We start from the raw sequence: 13,664 nt of genomic DNA, 5'->3' as shown, positions 1-13,664 counted from the left end.
TATTTTGTATTTTAGAACCAGAATGTCCAAGCATTTAAATGATGGAATGCTCCTTTGGCTCATCCGGTTTAACTGTACACACATTTCCTTGCTCATGTAATAGAAAGTTGTTTTCAGGGGATTATCTGAAAACATGTTCCCTTCTTTTCCTTCCTTGCTTTCAGTTAAATCTGTTTAGTCAGAAGCAAGTCTCGGTGATTTCAGTTTGAATCTCTGCCAAGCAAGTATGTTCAGGATTCCAGCCTAAATTTCGAAATCATTTCGTCAAGTCTAATTTTCCAGTGAGGTCTAAATATGCTTTGCGGTTCAAATAACAGAGGCACGAGATCATAAGGCGCTCTCCTCTTGCAAAGCTATTGCTGCCTCAACAGGTTCCAAACTTGCTTTGGGAAGGATGTGAGTAATAGATGTGTTCCTAGACTGCAATTGTAATTTCGTGCAGTATGTCGTTGCCATACAACCATGTTGCTGAAGAGACAACACCATATTGTCCATTTAGCCAACTGGAGGAGTCTAGCACAAGCTAAAGGCAACCCTCAACTATTTGCTATGCAGATATATGCTACGGCTCTTGGGCTTGTTCTTTCTTCCCATGGTTTTGACCACATTGTTCCTATTTTCCCATCTTTAACTGACTGTCTTGTTCATATAAACTTGTCTTATACAGCCATTTCCCCTTTTAATTTGTCAACCCTTTTGCCTCCTCTTTTTTCTTTCCCACATTACTTCTCCTGGTTCTGTTCGCCTGTTCAATTTTGGCTTTATGTGCTTTGACATATCTGCCCTCCCCCCCCCATTGTTATTAATTGAATTCCCTTCCCACCAAAATCCATACTATGCCATTTTCCAGCCCCTCTGTCTGAAAGGCACTTTTTTTCTATTAGAACCCCTCCTTCTTTTCTGCACCCTGCTCCAACTCAGCCCATATCTCCTATATTTTATGTCCTTTTCCTCACATGTCTATTTTAAATTATAAGCTGGCGGGCAGGGAATGTGTCTGCTTGTCCTATTTACATTGCAGATTCTATAGCTTAGCTACTGCAAGGAGGAGAATGGCAAATATGAAAGACTGTTAGTCATAGTAAACCTATTAAAAAGTTATGTGCACACTAGTGAAGAGTAGATGGAAATCCAGCGTAAAAAGAAGCTGCAATTAAAGCTGTAATTATTCCACTTTAAGTTTAATTCCTGCCCTAGTAGTTTACTCTTGCCTCCCAGGGTGATTGTAATAAGCTTTAATTGCTGTACTGATTTTAATCAGCCCTTACATGTGAGTGTGTTTGTCTCTCTCCCTGCATTTGGAAAGAAGAGGCAGTTTTTCATGAGAGAGATTATACACACACACAAACCCCTGATGTGTAAGTTAGAAATGACCTAGCAGCCCATTTACCTCCACGCAATTGTACCAAGGTGCAAAACTCACAAACTTTTTGCATGTTTAGTGAAGCTGTGTTTGGTGTAGTTACCCCACTTACAAGCCTGTTTTATTTAGGATCTAAATCTCACCCTGCAACAAATTTCCTGTGTGGCTTACAAGAAATTATTTTTAAAGCCTATCCTGCGGCAAGAAAACCAACAGCAAGAAAACCAATCTCCTGATTGCTAGGCTTGTTCCCTTAAAAAGCAGCATTAAAGTAGTTTCACCTCAGGAATCTTATTCAGTTTTGGCAAAAAACACACACAAAAACCAAAACCACACATACTAAGTAAGAACTTTTCACCAGGTTGGTGAGATGAACTTTAAGCTGCATAATGTTGCTTTGATTCCAGGTCTTTCCATGCTTCTGCCGTATTATTTTACACATTTTAAATTATTTTCACAATTAAGGTGCAAAAGCTCCATATTTAAAAAGAGCCTGTTAGTCTCTGGAACTGAATTTTATTGATGTTTTAAAAGTTATGTTGTTTGTGTGCTTTTAAGAATAAAATTAAACAGTATAAGAGAGCTTGATGTGGTCTTTGGCTGTTGGGTGCGCCCAAAACAACTTATGTGCATATCACCAAATCAGATACTGGCTCAGCAATTAGTCTTGTACTTCCAGCATGCTTCAGGTCAGCTGTCCTTTTTAATTTATTTTTCCAAACTATCCTGTTCATGTCTTCATCCTTCCCTTCAAAAAAAAACAGTGCAGCATTGCTCCAGGGAATGAGCACAAGGAAGTTTCCTGGTGACATCACAGGAGGCCAGCCAATCAGCACAGTGTGCATCAAGTTAGCTGACACACCTTTGCACACCCCACCTTCCCAGTGGATGAACCTGAGCAGAAAAAACATGTCACATTTCTGTTTACTTTATTATTATTATCATTATCATTATCACCGGTCTCTGTGTTACTGTGTTAGCCAGTAAATGCAAAATGGAGCACATTTCCTGCTGTCCAGAGTCCATGCATGGGAGTTTGTATATAATGTGTGTAAAACCTAACTGAACTCTTTATTTCATTTGTCAAATAAATTAGCTGGAGTCATTTGAATTCCACCACGGTTCTCAAAATGTGCGACTATAATCTCCACACACAACCAAAATTATATCTAGTAGGAAAATTGAAGCTCATCTAGCCAACCTCCTGCAGCAACATACTTTCTGAATTTAAATCACCCCTGAAATATAGTCATCCTACCTCTGAAGTATAAGTTTGCACTGTGCTTTTAGCCATGGTTTAATGGACAATGGCAGCTAGACTGGTGACTGGGAGCGGCCGCCGAGACCATGTAACACCGGTCTTGAAAGACCTACACTGGCTCCCAGTACGTTTCCGAGCACAATTCAAAGTGTTGGTGCTGACCTTTAAAGCCCTAAACGGCCTCTGTCCAGTATACCTAAAGGAGCGTCTCCACCCCCATCATTCTGCCTGGACACTTAGGTCCAGGGCCTTCTGGTGGTTCCCTCACTGCGAGAAGCCAAGTTACAGGGAACCAGGCAGAGGGCCTTTTCGGTAGTGGCGCCCACCCTGTGGAACGCCTCTCACCAGATGTCAAAGAGAACAACAAATACCAGACTTTTAGAAGACATCTGAAGACAGCCCTGTTTAGGGAAGCTTTTAATGTTTAATAGGTTATTGTATTTTAGTCTTTTGTTGGAAGCCACCCAGAGTGGCTGGGGAAACCCAGCCAGATAGGATGGGTATAAATAATAAATTATTATTATTATTATTATTATTATTATTATTATTATTATTATATGTAGAAAGTTACTCGTTCAGCCTGTTGGACCAGTGATTAGTGACGCCATCAGGGCACGCCACCTGAGGATGTGGGCCCTACCCCTGTACAGATCAATGCCCTGCATTCCATTTTGTTGTCTTGTTTTACCCTCCTTGCAACTAACATCATGAGAATGCTGTGGTTCCATAACGTGTATTTCATCTGCAAGGCTCATGGTCATTATCCCAGCTTTAGTAGGTGGAGAACATGAGATCAAGATGGCTAAATTACTATCCTCGGATGATAGTGTGAGTCAGTGCACAAGGTTGGAACATTCCTAATCCCTAGTGTCCTGCCCTACCCGGTATACGGCTGCTTCCTGCGATCCTTTACTTCTTAAGGAACCTAAGTAGGGACTTCAGGTTTGATTGAAGGTGTTTTCTCTTTCCATCCAGGCTTTCTGGAGCTGGTTGAGAAGCGTCAGCAGCAGAGAATCCAACACAGCCAGGCCTCTCCAAGAACACCTAAGTCCCCTGCAAAAAAACAATCCCCACCGACAAGGACATGAATTAATCTTCCACAGCGGACAACAGCATCTTTCTTCACAGAGAAACATGATGAACCCGTAGGGGCCCCTTACTTGTCGTCTAGAAGCAGCAAACCACACTCCTCCAGCTCTTTCACTTCCTCCGATTCTCCAAATGCATCCCACAGGCTGAGGTCAGGGGCAAATTGCAGCCAGTGCTGTAGAAAAGAAATGCTGCTAGGATGGGTGTTGATTGATAGTTTTGAGAATTTGCTTTGCAGTTGATGTCCTATCAGAACACTAATGTGTGGGGGGGGGATGTGACTTCCAAATGTCAATTATAAAGCCCTCGCAATGAATTCCTCAGCCTCTCATATACTTTTAAGACCATATGATGGGGCCCTGCTCTGGTTGCTCCCCTCCGCCACCAGAGTTTAAACTGGCGTCCTCAAGAAGTCAGACCTATTCTCTTGCGGCACGTCCCCCAGGATGCTCACGAGCAAGGCTAGCTCCCTGGAAATTTTCAGGAAGGGCAGTAACTCCCTCCCCCAGCCTCCCATTCTGCTATCAAGTTTGCATATAATACTACACCAAACAAACCATGGCCTAGTATGATTGTTCCTGGAGAACGCTCCTCCTCCTGCTGCGCTGCTGTGAGCTAAGCCTTGCCTTGGCTAAGCATGTTGTCTTAACCTAGGCTTTGGGTTGCCTGCTCCAGACAAATTACAAGCAGAATCCGAGACAGGGAGAAGAGTTGGTGGAAGAAGATTGGAAGAAATTTAAAGACTATCTACAGAAATATTGTAAAATTAATGAATGTTAGAATGATGTTGGATTGAGGTTAAGGGGTTTTTAGTAATAATATTATGAAGGAATATGAAGAAATGGTTTGTTAACAGGTGAAAATTTAAAGTTATAATATATTAAGACCAAGATAAGGATAAAGGTAAAGAAGGAAAGGATTTGCTGAATAAATAAATTGAACTGGAATACAAACAGGGGAGGTGTGGGGAGGTCCGGGAAACAAGCGAATGTAAGATATGTTATGAAAGATTGAATTATTTTTAATTATTCTTTTATTTTTGTATTTTTCTTTTTTCTCTTTTTCTTTTTGTAATGTTTTGCAAAAAATTAATAAAATATTATTTTTTAAAAAAATTGCAAGCTGTAAACCCAGAACACCCAATAGTTACAGCTCATGGCTTGACTGGAGCGACACAAACCTCAAGCCAGGATTCAGATGACACCCTAAGCCAAAGCATCGCTTGGCTCACAGCAGTGTGACGGCAGCAGCAAGTAATGCTTTTGGTCAGATATAACCATGTTATTTCCCTTTTCTTTCCTGCTCCTAGTGTGCATAACTGGATGCTGCTGATAGATGCAAGGAACAAATATAACTCTGAATAAAAGTTGGAGTGAGAAAAAGGTGCAGGGGGTTGCTTTAAAGGTAAAGGCAAAGGACCCCTGACAGTTAAGTCCAGTTGCTAACGACTCTGGGGTTGCGGTGCTCATCTGGCTTTACTGGCCGAGGGAGCCGCCGTTTGTCCGCAAACAGTTTTTCCAGGTCATGTGGCAAGCATGACTAAGCCGCTTCTGGCAAAACCAGAGCAGCGCACAGAAACGCCGTTTACCTTCCCACCAGAGTGGTACCTATTTATCTACTTGCACTTTGGTGTGCTTTCAAACTGCTAGGTTGGCAGGAGCAGGGACCGAACAACGGGAGCTCAACCTGTCGCGGGGATTCAAACCGCCAACCTTCCGATCGGCAAGCCCTAGGTTCAGTGGTTTAGACCACAGCACCACCCACGTCCCTGCGGGTTGCTTTAGGCAACAGCTAATTCTCTCCTTGTCGGACCACTGAAAGCAACAATGTTTGTTTTAAGGAAAATAAACCGAGGGCGGGGAAAATCTGCAGTTCCTAAAACTGAGAGCCTTCATGTCCAGTGGAAATCCCACAAAGGTTATTTCCAGCTTTCATTCATTTAGCAGCCACAACCAGCAGGTTTCTCAAAGCTTTCTCCAAAAGGGATAAAAATCCAATCTTTCAAACCACTGGTGCTGGTCACGTATTTTGCTTCTTGGCCACTCATTGCTCTTTAATTCTTTTGATTCTACCTGCTGAGTAGCTTGTGGAAAAGACAGAAAAAGTTCAGAAAAAGAGGAAGTAATAGGCCATTTCTGCCAAAAGCTCTGGAGTTAGGGCACTGAAAATTTCAGTCCCACCCAGTTGGCTGCAAGTGCAGTTGCTGGCACAATCACACCTCACCTTGTGTGTAATTCCTATATCCATACGAAGCCCCAACATCAGAACCTCTTCCAGTCTGCAAAGGAGACAGTCACAGGGTAACATATCACAAGGACATAGAACTCTCTAGCAACCTAGGAATAGTCACCAGAAACCTGTACAGCTTTTTCTGCACACACCATTCCTAGCAACTGTAGCAGATTAGCTTAGACCAGGCATGGCCAAACTAGGCCCTCCAGCTGTTTTGGGACTACAGTTCCCATCATCCCTGACCACTGGTCCTGTTAGCTAGGGATGATGGGGGTTGTAGTCCCAAAACATCTAGAGGGCCAAGTCTGGTTATGCCTGGCCTAGGCAGAGGACACATGCTCTGAACCAACTTCAAGCATTATATATATTTTAAAACATATTTGCCTAGATCAGTTTCCCAAACTTAGGTCTCCAGCTGTTGCTGGACTACAACTCTCATAATCCCCAGCTACCAGGACCAGTGGCTGGGGATGATGTGAACTGTAGTCCAAAAGCAGATGGAGCCCCAAGTTTGGGAAACCCTGGCCCAGTTGAAGGGTGGAGAGATGAGTATGCATAGAAGCCTCTGGATTTTCCACAGCTGAAAAGTAGCCACCATATCAAAGATAAGAGTCACTGTGGCTCCATCCATTCCTTGCCTCTGGCCCCACCCACCACTGCCACCCTAAAAGATTGACTTGAGGGAATGAGGCCCTTGAGCTGAAAATCCTCCCCTCCCCCTTCTTAGTTAGAGTGTTCAAAGCATTTCACATGGATTTTCTCAGAAATCCTAACAGCAATGTAATGTAGGTCTTAAAGGTAAAGGTACCCCTGCCCGTACGGGCCAGTCTTGACAGACTCTAGGGTTGTGCGCCCATCTCACTCAAGAGGCCGGGGGCCAGCGCTGTCCAGAGACACTTCCGGGTCACGTGGCCAGCGTGACATCGCTGCTCTGGCGAGCCAGAGCCGCACAGAAACGCCGTTTACCTTCCCGCTAGTAAGCGGTCCCTATTTATCTACTTGCACCCAGGAGTGCTTTCGAACTGCTAGGTTGGCAGGCGCTGGGACCGAGCGACGGGAGCGCACCCCGCCGCAGGGATTCGAACCGCCGACCTTTCGATTGGCAAGCCCTAGGCACTGAGGCTTTAACCCACAGCGCCACCCGCGAATGTAGGTCTTAGTATTCCCCTGTTGCAGATGGGGGCCTAAGCAGTCATGGCATGCCTATGGGCAACTACTGAGTTCGTGGTCAAGTCAAAACTTGAATCCAAGGTGTTCCCGCTGCATTACCATGGCTTGAAGGAATTCTACTCAAGTACATGGGGATAAAACTGCCTCCTCGCCTCCCCTTCTGCTTACATATCCAGTTTGCTGAGTTCAGTCCGCTTCCGGGTCCCGTGCCCAACGGCCAACACCTCCTTCATCCATACATCTGGCTCCAAAGTCTGTATCCTGGCCTCCCGATGGACCTTGCCATCTCCCCATGGCACAAATCTCCCATGGGCACCTAGGAAAGAGGCAGCCAGGGCTGTGGCTTAATTCTTCGTCTCTAGAGGGTATGGGAAGCAAATGTGCATAACTGCCCAGCCATCAGATGGCTGAGGTCATCTTTCCCCAACAACTCGTGTCTAACATGAAGCACAGCTAAAATGGTGCCATCTGAAAAGCACTTTGAAGAGCCCAGATTGGGAAGCGGCTGGCCCCTCTCATCTCCCCAAGCAATGCTCACCTGGTCCAATCCCGATATATTGACTCCCTTGCCAATAGGACAGGTTGTGGGTACTAAGTGCCCCCTGCAGGGGAAAACGAAACAGAACAGTATAACCACTAAGGAATAGGTAGTCCAGCGTTACACCATGCTGGGCACCCTTTAGCGACTGACTCCTGAGGACGCTCAGCAACTCAGTGGATCCAGCATTCAAGTTTTGTGAGAAAGCGGAAAGCTCAGATATAAAGCTCTCTCTTGAGATGGGAACTAAGCCTTCTGATCGGTCTCCGCCTGTGCCTACTGCCTTCAATAACATGCTCTGTTCTTTGCTAAGAAGGCACCCTCAGAGCATGTTTGCTTCACTTCTGTAGCTGGATAATATTCTTCTCTTTCTTTCCTACACATACACAAGCAAGCAAGCTTATTTCATTATCTGAAATCATTTTGTCTACTCCCTTCTGCTTAGGCCAGAGGAACCCCGCCACCAATCCATCTGAAGACTGGTTGAGACCCATGGGTGCTTCTCTGCATATCCCCCTTGGGGGGATTGTTTTGTGGTTTTTTTGGAGTGGCTGCAACTGAAGAGGGAAGGGTTAACCATATCCTGCAACCCCCACACTGAAAAAAGCTCCCCTTGCTTGTCAGGCTTGAAAACTCTCTCTCTCTCTCTCTCTCTCTCTCTCTCTCTCTCTCTCTGTGTGTGTGTGTGTGTGTGTGAGACAGCACACAGGGAGAAGGCTAACCTTTCCCTTAGCAGCTATGACCCTCAACTCCAGTTACCCTCCACCTGTGGCAATTGTGTTGAAAAAAAAAGACTCCAATGGGAAGCTGTTTCCAAGCTTAGCTGTTGTATATGTGTGTGAGAGAGATCTTTGTGGAGACTGCAACTCCAATGCTTTTTCAAGCCTAATTATTTGGAGGTGCGGTCAGTGTATGTGTGTGTGTTGGGGTGGGGAGAAAACAAACATGAATGGGTATTGGTATGGCCTGTATTATACATGAGAATGGACAGAAGCGGGTGACGTATGTATGAATTGGTGTGTGGGGAAGATTAACAATGTGTGGATGCTGCCCTTGGACTGAGTAAGGTCCCCACTCCTGATTTAGGCTATATAGCAGAGGTTCTAGGCAAAGTAACAGACTTACATTCCTAGCGAAATTGGAGACCTCGTACTGATGGAAACCTGAACTTTGCAGAACATGCCGGGAGCCCTCGTACATCTCGGATACTACATCTGGATCGGGCATGGGCAGGGAGCCCTGGTGGACTTGCTTGAAAAGCGAAGTACCCCTCTCCAGTGTCAGCTGGTAGAGAGAGATGTGGTCATCACACACGGTGAGCATTTCCTCCAAACCCTGGATCCACGATGCATTGGTCTGACCCGGGAGTCCAAAGATGAGGTCAATGGAAGTGCGGCCTGCAAAGAGTTTCTTGGCTTCTTCTAAAGTCCGTAGAGCGTCACAAGATGTGTGGTTCCTTCCAAGGAGTTTCAGTTCTGTATTATTAAGTGACTGTTGATGAGGACAGGAAAACATGAATATATTTGCCTTGTTTATCAGGGGAAGAAGAAGTGCAAGTGTCGGGAAAGAGATGGGAAAGAGATATGAATAAGGCAAGAGTGAAAGCATGAAGATTTCTGAATGTCAGATGCAAGCAAGAACCAATGGGAGCAAAAAGTGAAGAGTCTGGTGGCCAAAAAACAGTTTGCGCGAGAGATTTCCCATTTCCTCCATCTCCCCTTTGAAATACATTCTTGGGGGGGGGGGTAGATCAGAGCAACAAAGGAGGTGTGTGTTTTAACTCCTTCCCCGACTGAAATCTCACACTGACACCCAGGTTGTTGTTTGCTTTCTCCCTTGCCAAATTTAACTCTTACTTTTAAAATTGTGGGTGTAGAAAAATAGTAACAGGAAAGGAATTTCTCACAGGTCAGATTGGTGGTTATCCTGGACTAGTCTGAGATATTTATTCCATAAGTAACTGTTTGCTGTTTCTGGCACACTATGGGCAGGAAAGAGGAGGAAGAGAGATGCTGATAAATGGAGTGGCAAGCTCAACCATTTTTGACAAATGCAAGTTGCCAAAGATTTCCATAAATGCTTTTTAGAAACTTCTCCCAAAAGGAATATTGTAACTGGATCAGCACAGATTAATACAGCCCTGAAAGCAATGCACCCATCACCTCACCTGGACACCAATGGAGAGGCGATTGACACCAGCTTTCTGGAACTCAGCCAGGCACGAGGCATCTGCTGAAGTGGGATTGGCTTCCAATGTAACCTCAGTGCCTTCTGCTAAATGGGCACACTGGGAGACAGTGTCCAGGACAGCAGCAATGGTGAGCGGGTTGGCCAGGCTTGGCGTCCCTCCACCAAAGAACACTGATGTGATTCTGCAAAACCAAGGAGGGTAAGAGGGACATATCTGAGGAACCCACAGTGTTGAGCTATATACGTCTCAGCCATACATCTCATTGCCTTTTTTTTTGTCTACTGCTTTTCAATAAAATAAATAAATCTTCCTATAGCAGTTTACAAGCCACTTAACAAATATACAACATAACGCTCCCACTGATCAGAAAGACTTCAAACTTCTGTAGGATTTCACAAAAGCCACTGTCCTTTAATGGTGAAGAGCATCTGTACTGAATATATTTGGCTTATTCCAAACCACTAAAATTCACAACGCAAGAGCAGCTGCTGGCTTTGTTGTAAAACTCATCTCTTTCCCGTTCCTTCCAAAGTTCCCTGACTGTAAATCCTGACTGTTCAAAACCTCCCCCTCATCTTCCACTATACTAACCTCTTGACTTGGCTGAGTTGGATCAGGGTCTGGGCCTCCTGAACAAGACAGTTCCTCATTTTCTGCTCATCAAGATTACGGGGAATGTACTTGTTGAAGTTGCAGTAGCTGCAGCGTTTCTCACAGTAGGGCCACTAAGAGACCAAGGAAACAATAGAATTCTTATTTGTTAAGACCTAACACACTTTCTGGTACCTTCACCCTGCTGTGTCCTCCTATCGTCAACATCTTGCCAGACCAAAGCCTGTAATGTAGGAGGTGAGGACAGGTGACCCCACCTAGGCCCGAAGTCGCCCCCCCCCCCCAAAGAAGGCTCAAAGCTTCTCAAAGCTTTTCAAAATCATTTTCTCAGCAGCTAAGCACCTGCTCATTTGCTCTGCTGTTGCAAGAGCAAACCGTTACTTTTAAAGGCTAATGAATGGGCTCTGTCATTGCCAAGAATACTCAGGCCTGAGAACTGAATCTTATCTCATTCGGTTGCAACATCTTGGACATGCTGAACCAACAGGGCTCCTAGACTCCTTGGCTCTCACTCCCCTTTCCTGGGAAGGGTGCCAAGAGTTCAAGAGTCCCAAGACAGCTTTCTGTTCATGCTCAGAGGAACTTATGGGCAGGACTCCTGGAAAAGGAGGAGAAAAGGGGAGGGAACTGGAAGGGGTATATATGCTGTGCACATGACTGTGAACCCGTGCATGCTTTTTGTGAGTTATCACACTTGCTCCTTCTACCAGTTAATGGATGGTAGAAATAAAGCTTTTTGTCTGAAACTATTCCTTGAGTGTCTGTTGACTCCCACTTCCCTTTCCCCGCCGCAATATTTTTCCCACCCGAGGGCAAAGCCTCATAAGGCTACAGTAACACTTCTACCTACCAAGAGGGGCAATCAATAAAATGGCTTGGAATGCAAAATATTTAACTCTGTACTCACTCTACCCCAAAGGCACATAGTGATCAACAGCATGTTTTATAAACATGGTAGATTCAGAATACAAATACTGTATACTTATTGCACTATAGACTTAGTCCTACTCAACAGAGTTTAATCTCAGCCAATAAATGCCAGCCCAAGTAAAAAAACAACCACAAACCCATTTTATTTCATAAAGATGCTCTATCTCTAGCTTTGGCTAAACTTCAAAGGCTTTCCAGTCATCGTGACCATCATGTCTTTCAGTCCGTATATTTGTGGGCAGGTGAAATGTTTAAGAGAGGACTCTACAAAGGAGTATGTGGGAAATTTAAACTGAGGGTAAGCGGCATTGAATTCAATAGGACTCCCTTCTGTGGAGATATGGTTAGTATTGCATTATGAATTATGCTTGGGAAGAGGATGATTGCTGGAGGAAGTGTAGCACAAGGCAACCTAGTCGTCTACACTTGCTATGAACTTGTTCTGAAATAATATCAGTTTGTGGTTCTGAACACAAATTTGAAATTAGGTGGGGAAGAGCAAGAGCGGAATGGTATTTTAATACCAATTCACAGAAAGTCAGCACAGGTGGTTTTCCAGGACTCTTTCCTGAAGAGGGCCTCCAAAAATAACTAAATTACTCATGGGGATGTGCTACATATATTCTTCCTGATGTGTTAGTAGTTTTTTGTTGTTTTTAACATGTAGGAGCATTCATATAACCCCCCTCAGTTGAAAATCAAATCATACTGCTCAGGAAGCAACAGCCTGTAATGCTAATGATGTGTAGTTTGTCTCTTAAGTAAACAGAAAAAGGACAAAGGCAAACGTGGAAGAGTGAAGGCAAGGAAAGACTGTCAACTATGAAAGAGATGTGCTTAGTTTGGGGTAAAATGCCACGTTGCCACGTATTTCTGTTTCAGAGGAAATCTATTGGACTTTTGACTGAGCAGAATCCATCATACACTTCTTAGAAACTAGATCAGGTAGATAAATCTCTATGGATCTGATCTGTCCGTAGTATTTTCCTCTTCAGTTATGGTGCAACTCTCGTTGAGTCATAACCATCTGGCTTGTGATGGTAAAACACATGCACGTCCTCAGTAAGAGGGGGGTCTTTTGTGGGAGGGGGGGGGAGAATGGAAGAGACATTATCACCACCATGCGCATGCGCAGAGAACCGCTCCGTCGAGGAAGCGTACTGTACTTGCACCAGTTCAGACCCCACGCAAGCGCACTGGAGGTGAGGGAAAGAGGCCTGCAAAGGAAACCGGGCAAACCCTCCTTCCGGACTTAGAGAACGCCTAAGGAAAGGCGCATGCGCACTTTACTAAAAGGGGTGTGTGGAAGGTATCCCTGTCAGTCGATTTGGCGGGAGTTACTCAGCGCCTCAGGAAAAGGAGGAGCAGCTTTACTTCGCGGTACGCATGCGCAAAAGTCCGTTTTACAACGCTCGCGGGGAAGCCGGCGTGCGCAAGCGCATAAAATGTTTCCCCACCCCCCTCGCGCACGGTGGGTCGCGTTCCGCTTCCCGCCGGACTCACGTGGACGTAGAGCGCGGCGGTCGCCGCCGCTTCCGGAGCGGGAGGCCGAGGGCGGAGCTGCGCGGCGGAGGCGCCTCCGAAGAGCCTCTCAGGCGGCGGCCGGACTGCCCTTAGGCCAGCCGGGAGCGCCGCCCTGAGCTTGTCAAGGGCGCCCATGCCGCTCGGCGCTGCTCTCGGGCCCCGGAGATCTCTTCCGCCACCTGACGGGCGGAGGCGACGAGGAGTCCGCCCCTAGCGACGGGGAGGTCTGGAGAGGCTGGGCTTGGCTGGCGCTTCTCTGGCCCACGTTGCTTTGCACAGTAAAAACAAATAAATAATGCGCTTTTTTATAATTAAAAAAAAGAACCGGTCCCTTTTCTTCTTTGTAAGGATCTAGCATGAGAACTCGCAGGATGGCGGTTAACGGAAGTGCAGCTCACTAAGCATGTGCAGAGTGCGCTTTATAGTTTTCAGCACTCATCGAGCGGTATCTCGCGCGCGCGCACGTAACCCTGGGATGGATTGGTTGCATAGCTGTCAACTTTCAGATTTGAAAATAAGGGATCAGCAGCCTCACCTGTCCCGGGGACAATCTATGGGATATCTAACAGTCCGGGATAGCAGCGGGAAACGACGCTGGAATAAGGGCATTTCTCGCGAAAAAAAGGGAAGGTTGACAGCTATGGTTGGTTGGCGTGTCAGCACTAGACCTGGGGACAACCGTTATTATTTCTTAGCCTGACCCGCCTCAAAGGGGGGTTGGGAGAATATAAATTTGCAGGAGAGGAGGAATATA

General features: G+C 45.6%; 1 protein-coding gene across 2 annotated transcripts; it reads right to left on the bottom strand.

The window, feature by feature from the left end:
• Window positions 1-3,186: 3,186 nt before the first annotated feature.
• RSAD1 (radical S-adenosyl methionine domain containing 1) lies at window positions 3,187-13,102 on the bottom strand. Of its 2 annotated transcripts, none has more exons than XM_083430072.1 (9): window positions 12,890-13,102; window positions 10,436-10,569; window positions 9,821-10,025; window positions 8,779-9,144; window positions 7,654-7,717; window positions 7,284-7,431; window positions 5,937-5,991; window positions 3,785-3,888; window positions 3,187-3,677 (listed from the first exon to the last, which is right to left on the bottom strand). In XM_083430072.1, the coding sequence occupies exons 1-9, from the start codon at window positions 13,043-13,045 to the stop codon at window positions 3,563-3,565; spliced, it is 1,347 nt and encodes a 448-aa protein (XP_083286198.1). In that variant the 5' UTR covers window positions 13,046-13,102; the 3' UTR covers window positions 3,187-3,562. The 2 variants fall into 2 exon arrangements, with proteins under 2 accessions (XP_083286198.1, XP_083286199.1); XM_083430073.1 differs by lacking the exon at window positions 12,890-13,102 and adding an exon at window positions 11,524-11,797.
• Between the last annotated feature and the right edge of the window lie 562 nt (window positions 13,103-13,664).

This window comes from Podarcis tiliguerta (genome assembly GCF_965153285.1).
Source record: "Podarcis tiliguerta genome assembly, chromosome: 2".
Taxonomy (NCBI): domain Eukaryota; kingdom Metazoa; phylum Chordata; class Lepidosauria; order Squamata; family Lacertidae; genus Podarcis; species Podarcis tiliguerta.
The sequence above is the reverse complement of the archived record's forward strand: the minus strand, read 5'-3'. Positions and strand labels throughout refer to the sequence as shown.

Excerpts from the sequence above, each read along its gene's own strand:
- RSAD1 (XM_083430072.1), bottom strand. The coding sequence starts at position 13,045 with ATGGGCGCCCTTGACAAGCTCAGGGCGGCGCTCCCGGCTGGCCTAAGG. Across the intron at positions 9,145-9,820 it reads GCCTCTCCATTGGTGTCCAG|TCACTTAATAATACAGAACT; the intron begins GTGAGGTGATGG and ends CCTCATCAACAG. Across the intron at positions 3,889-5,936 it reads ATATAGGAATTACACACAAG|CACTGGCTGCAATTTGCCCC; the intron begins GTGAGGTGTGAT and ends TCTTTTCTACAG.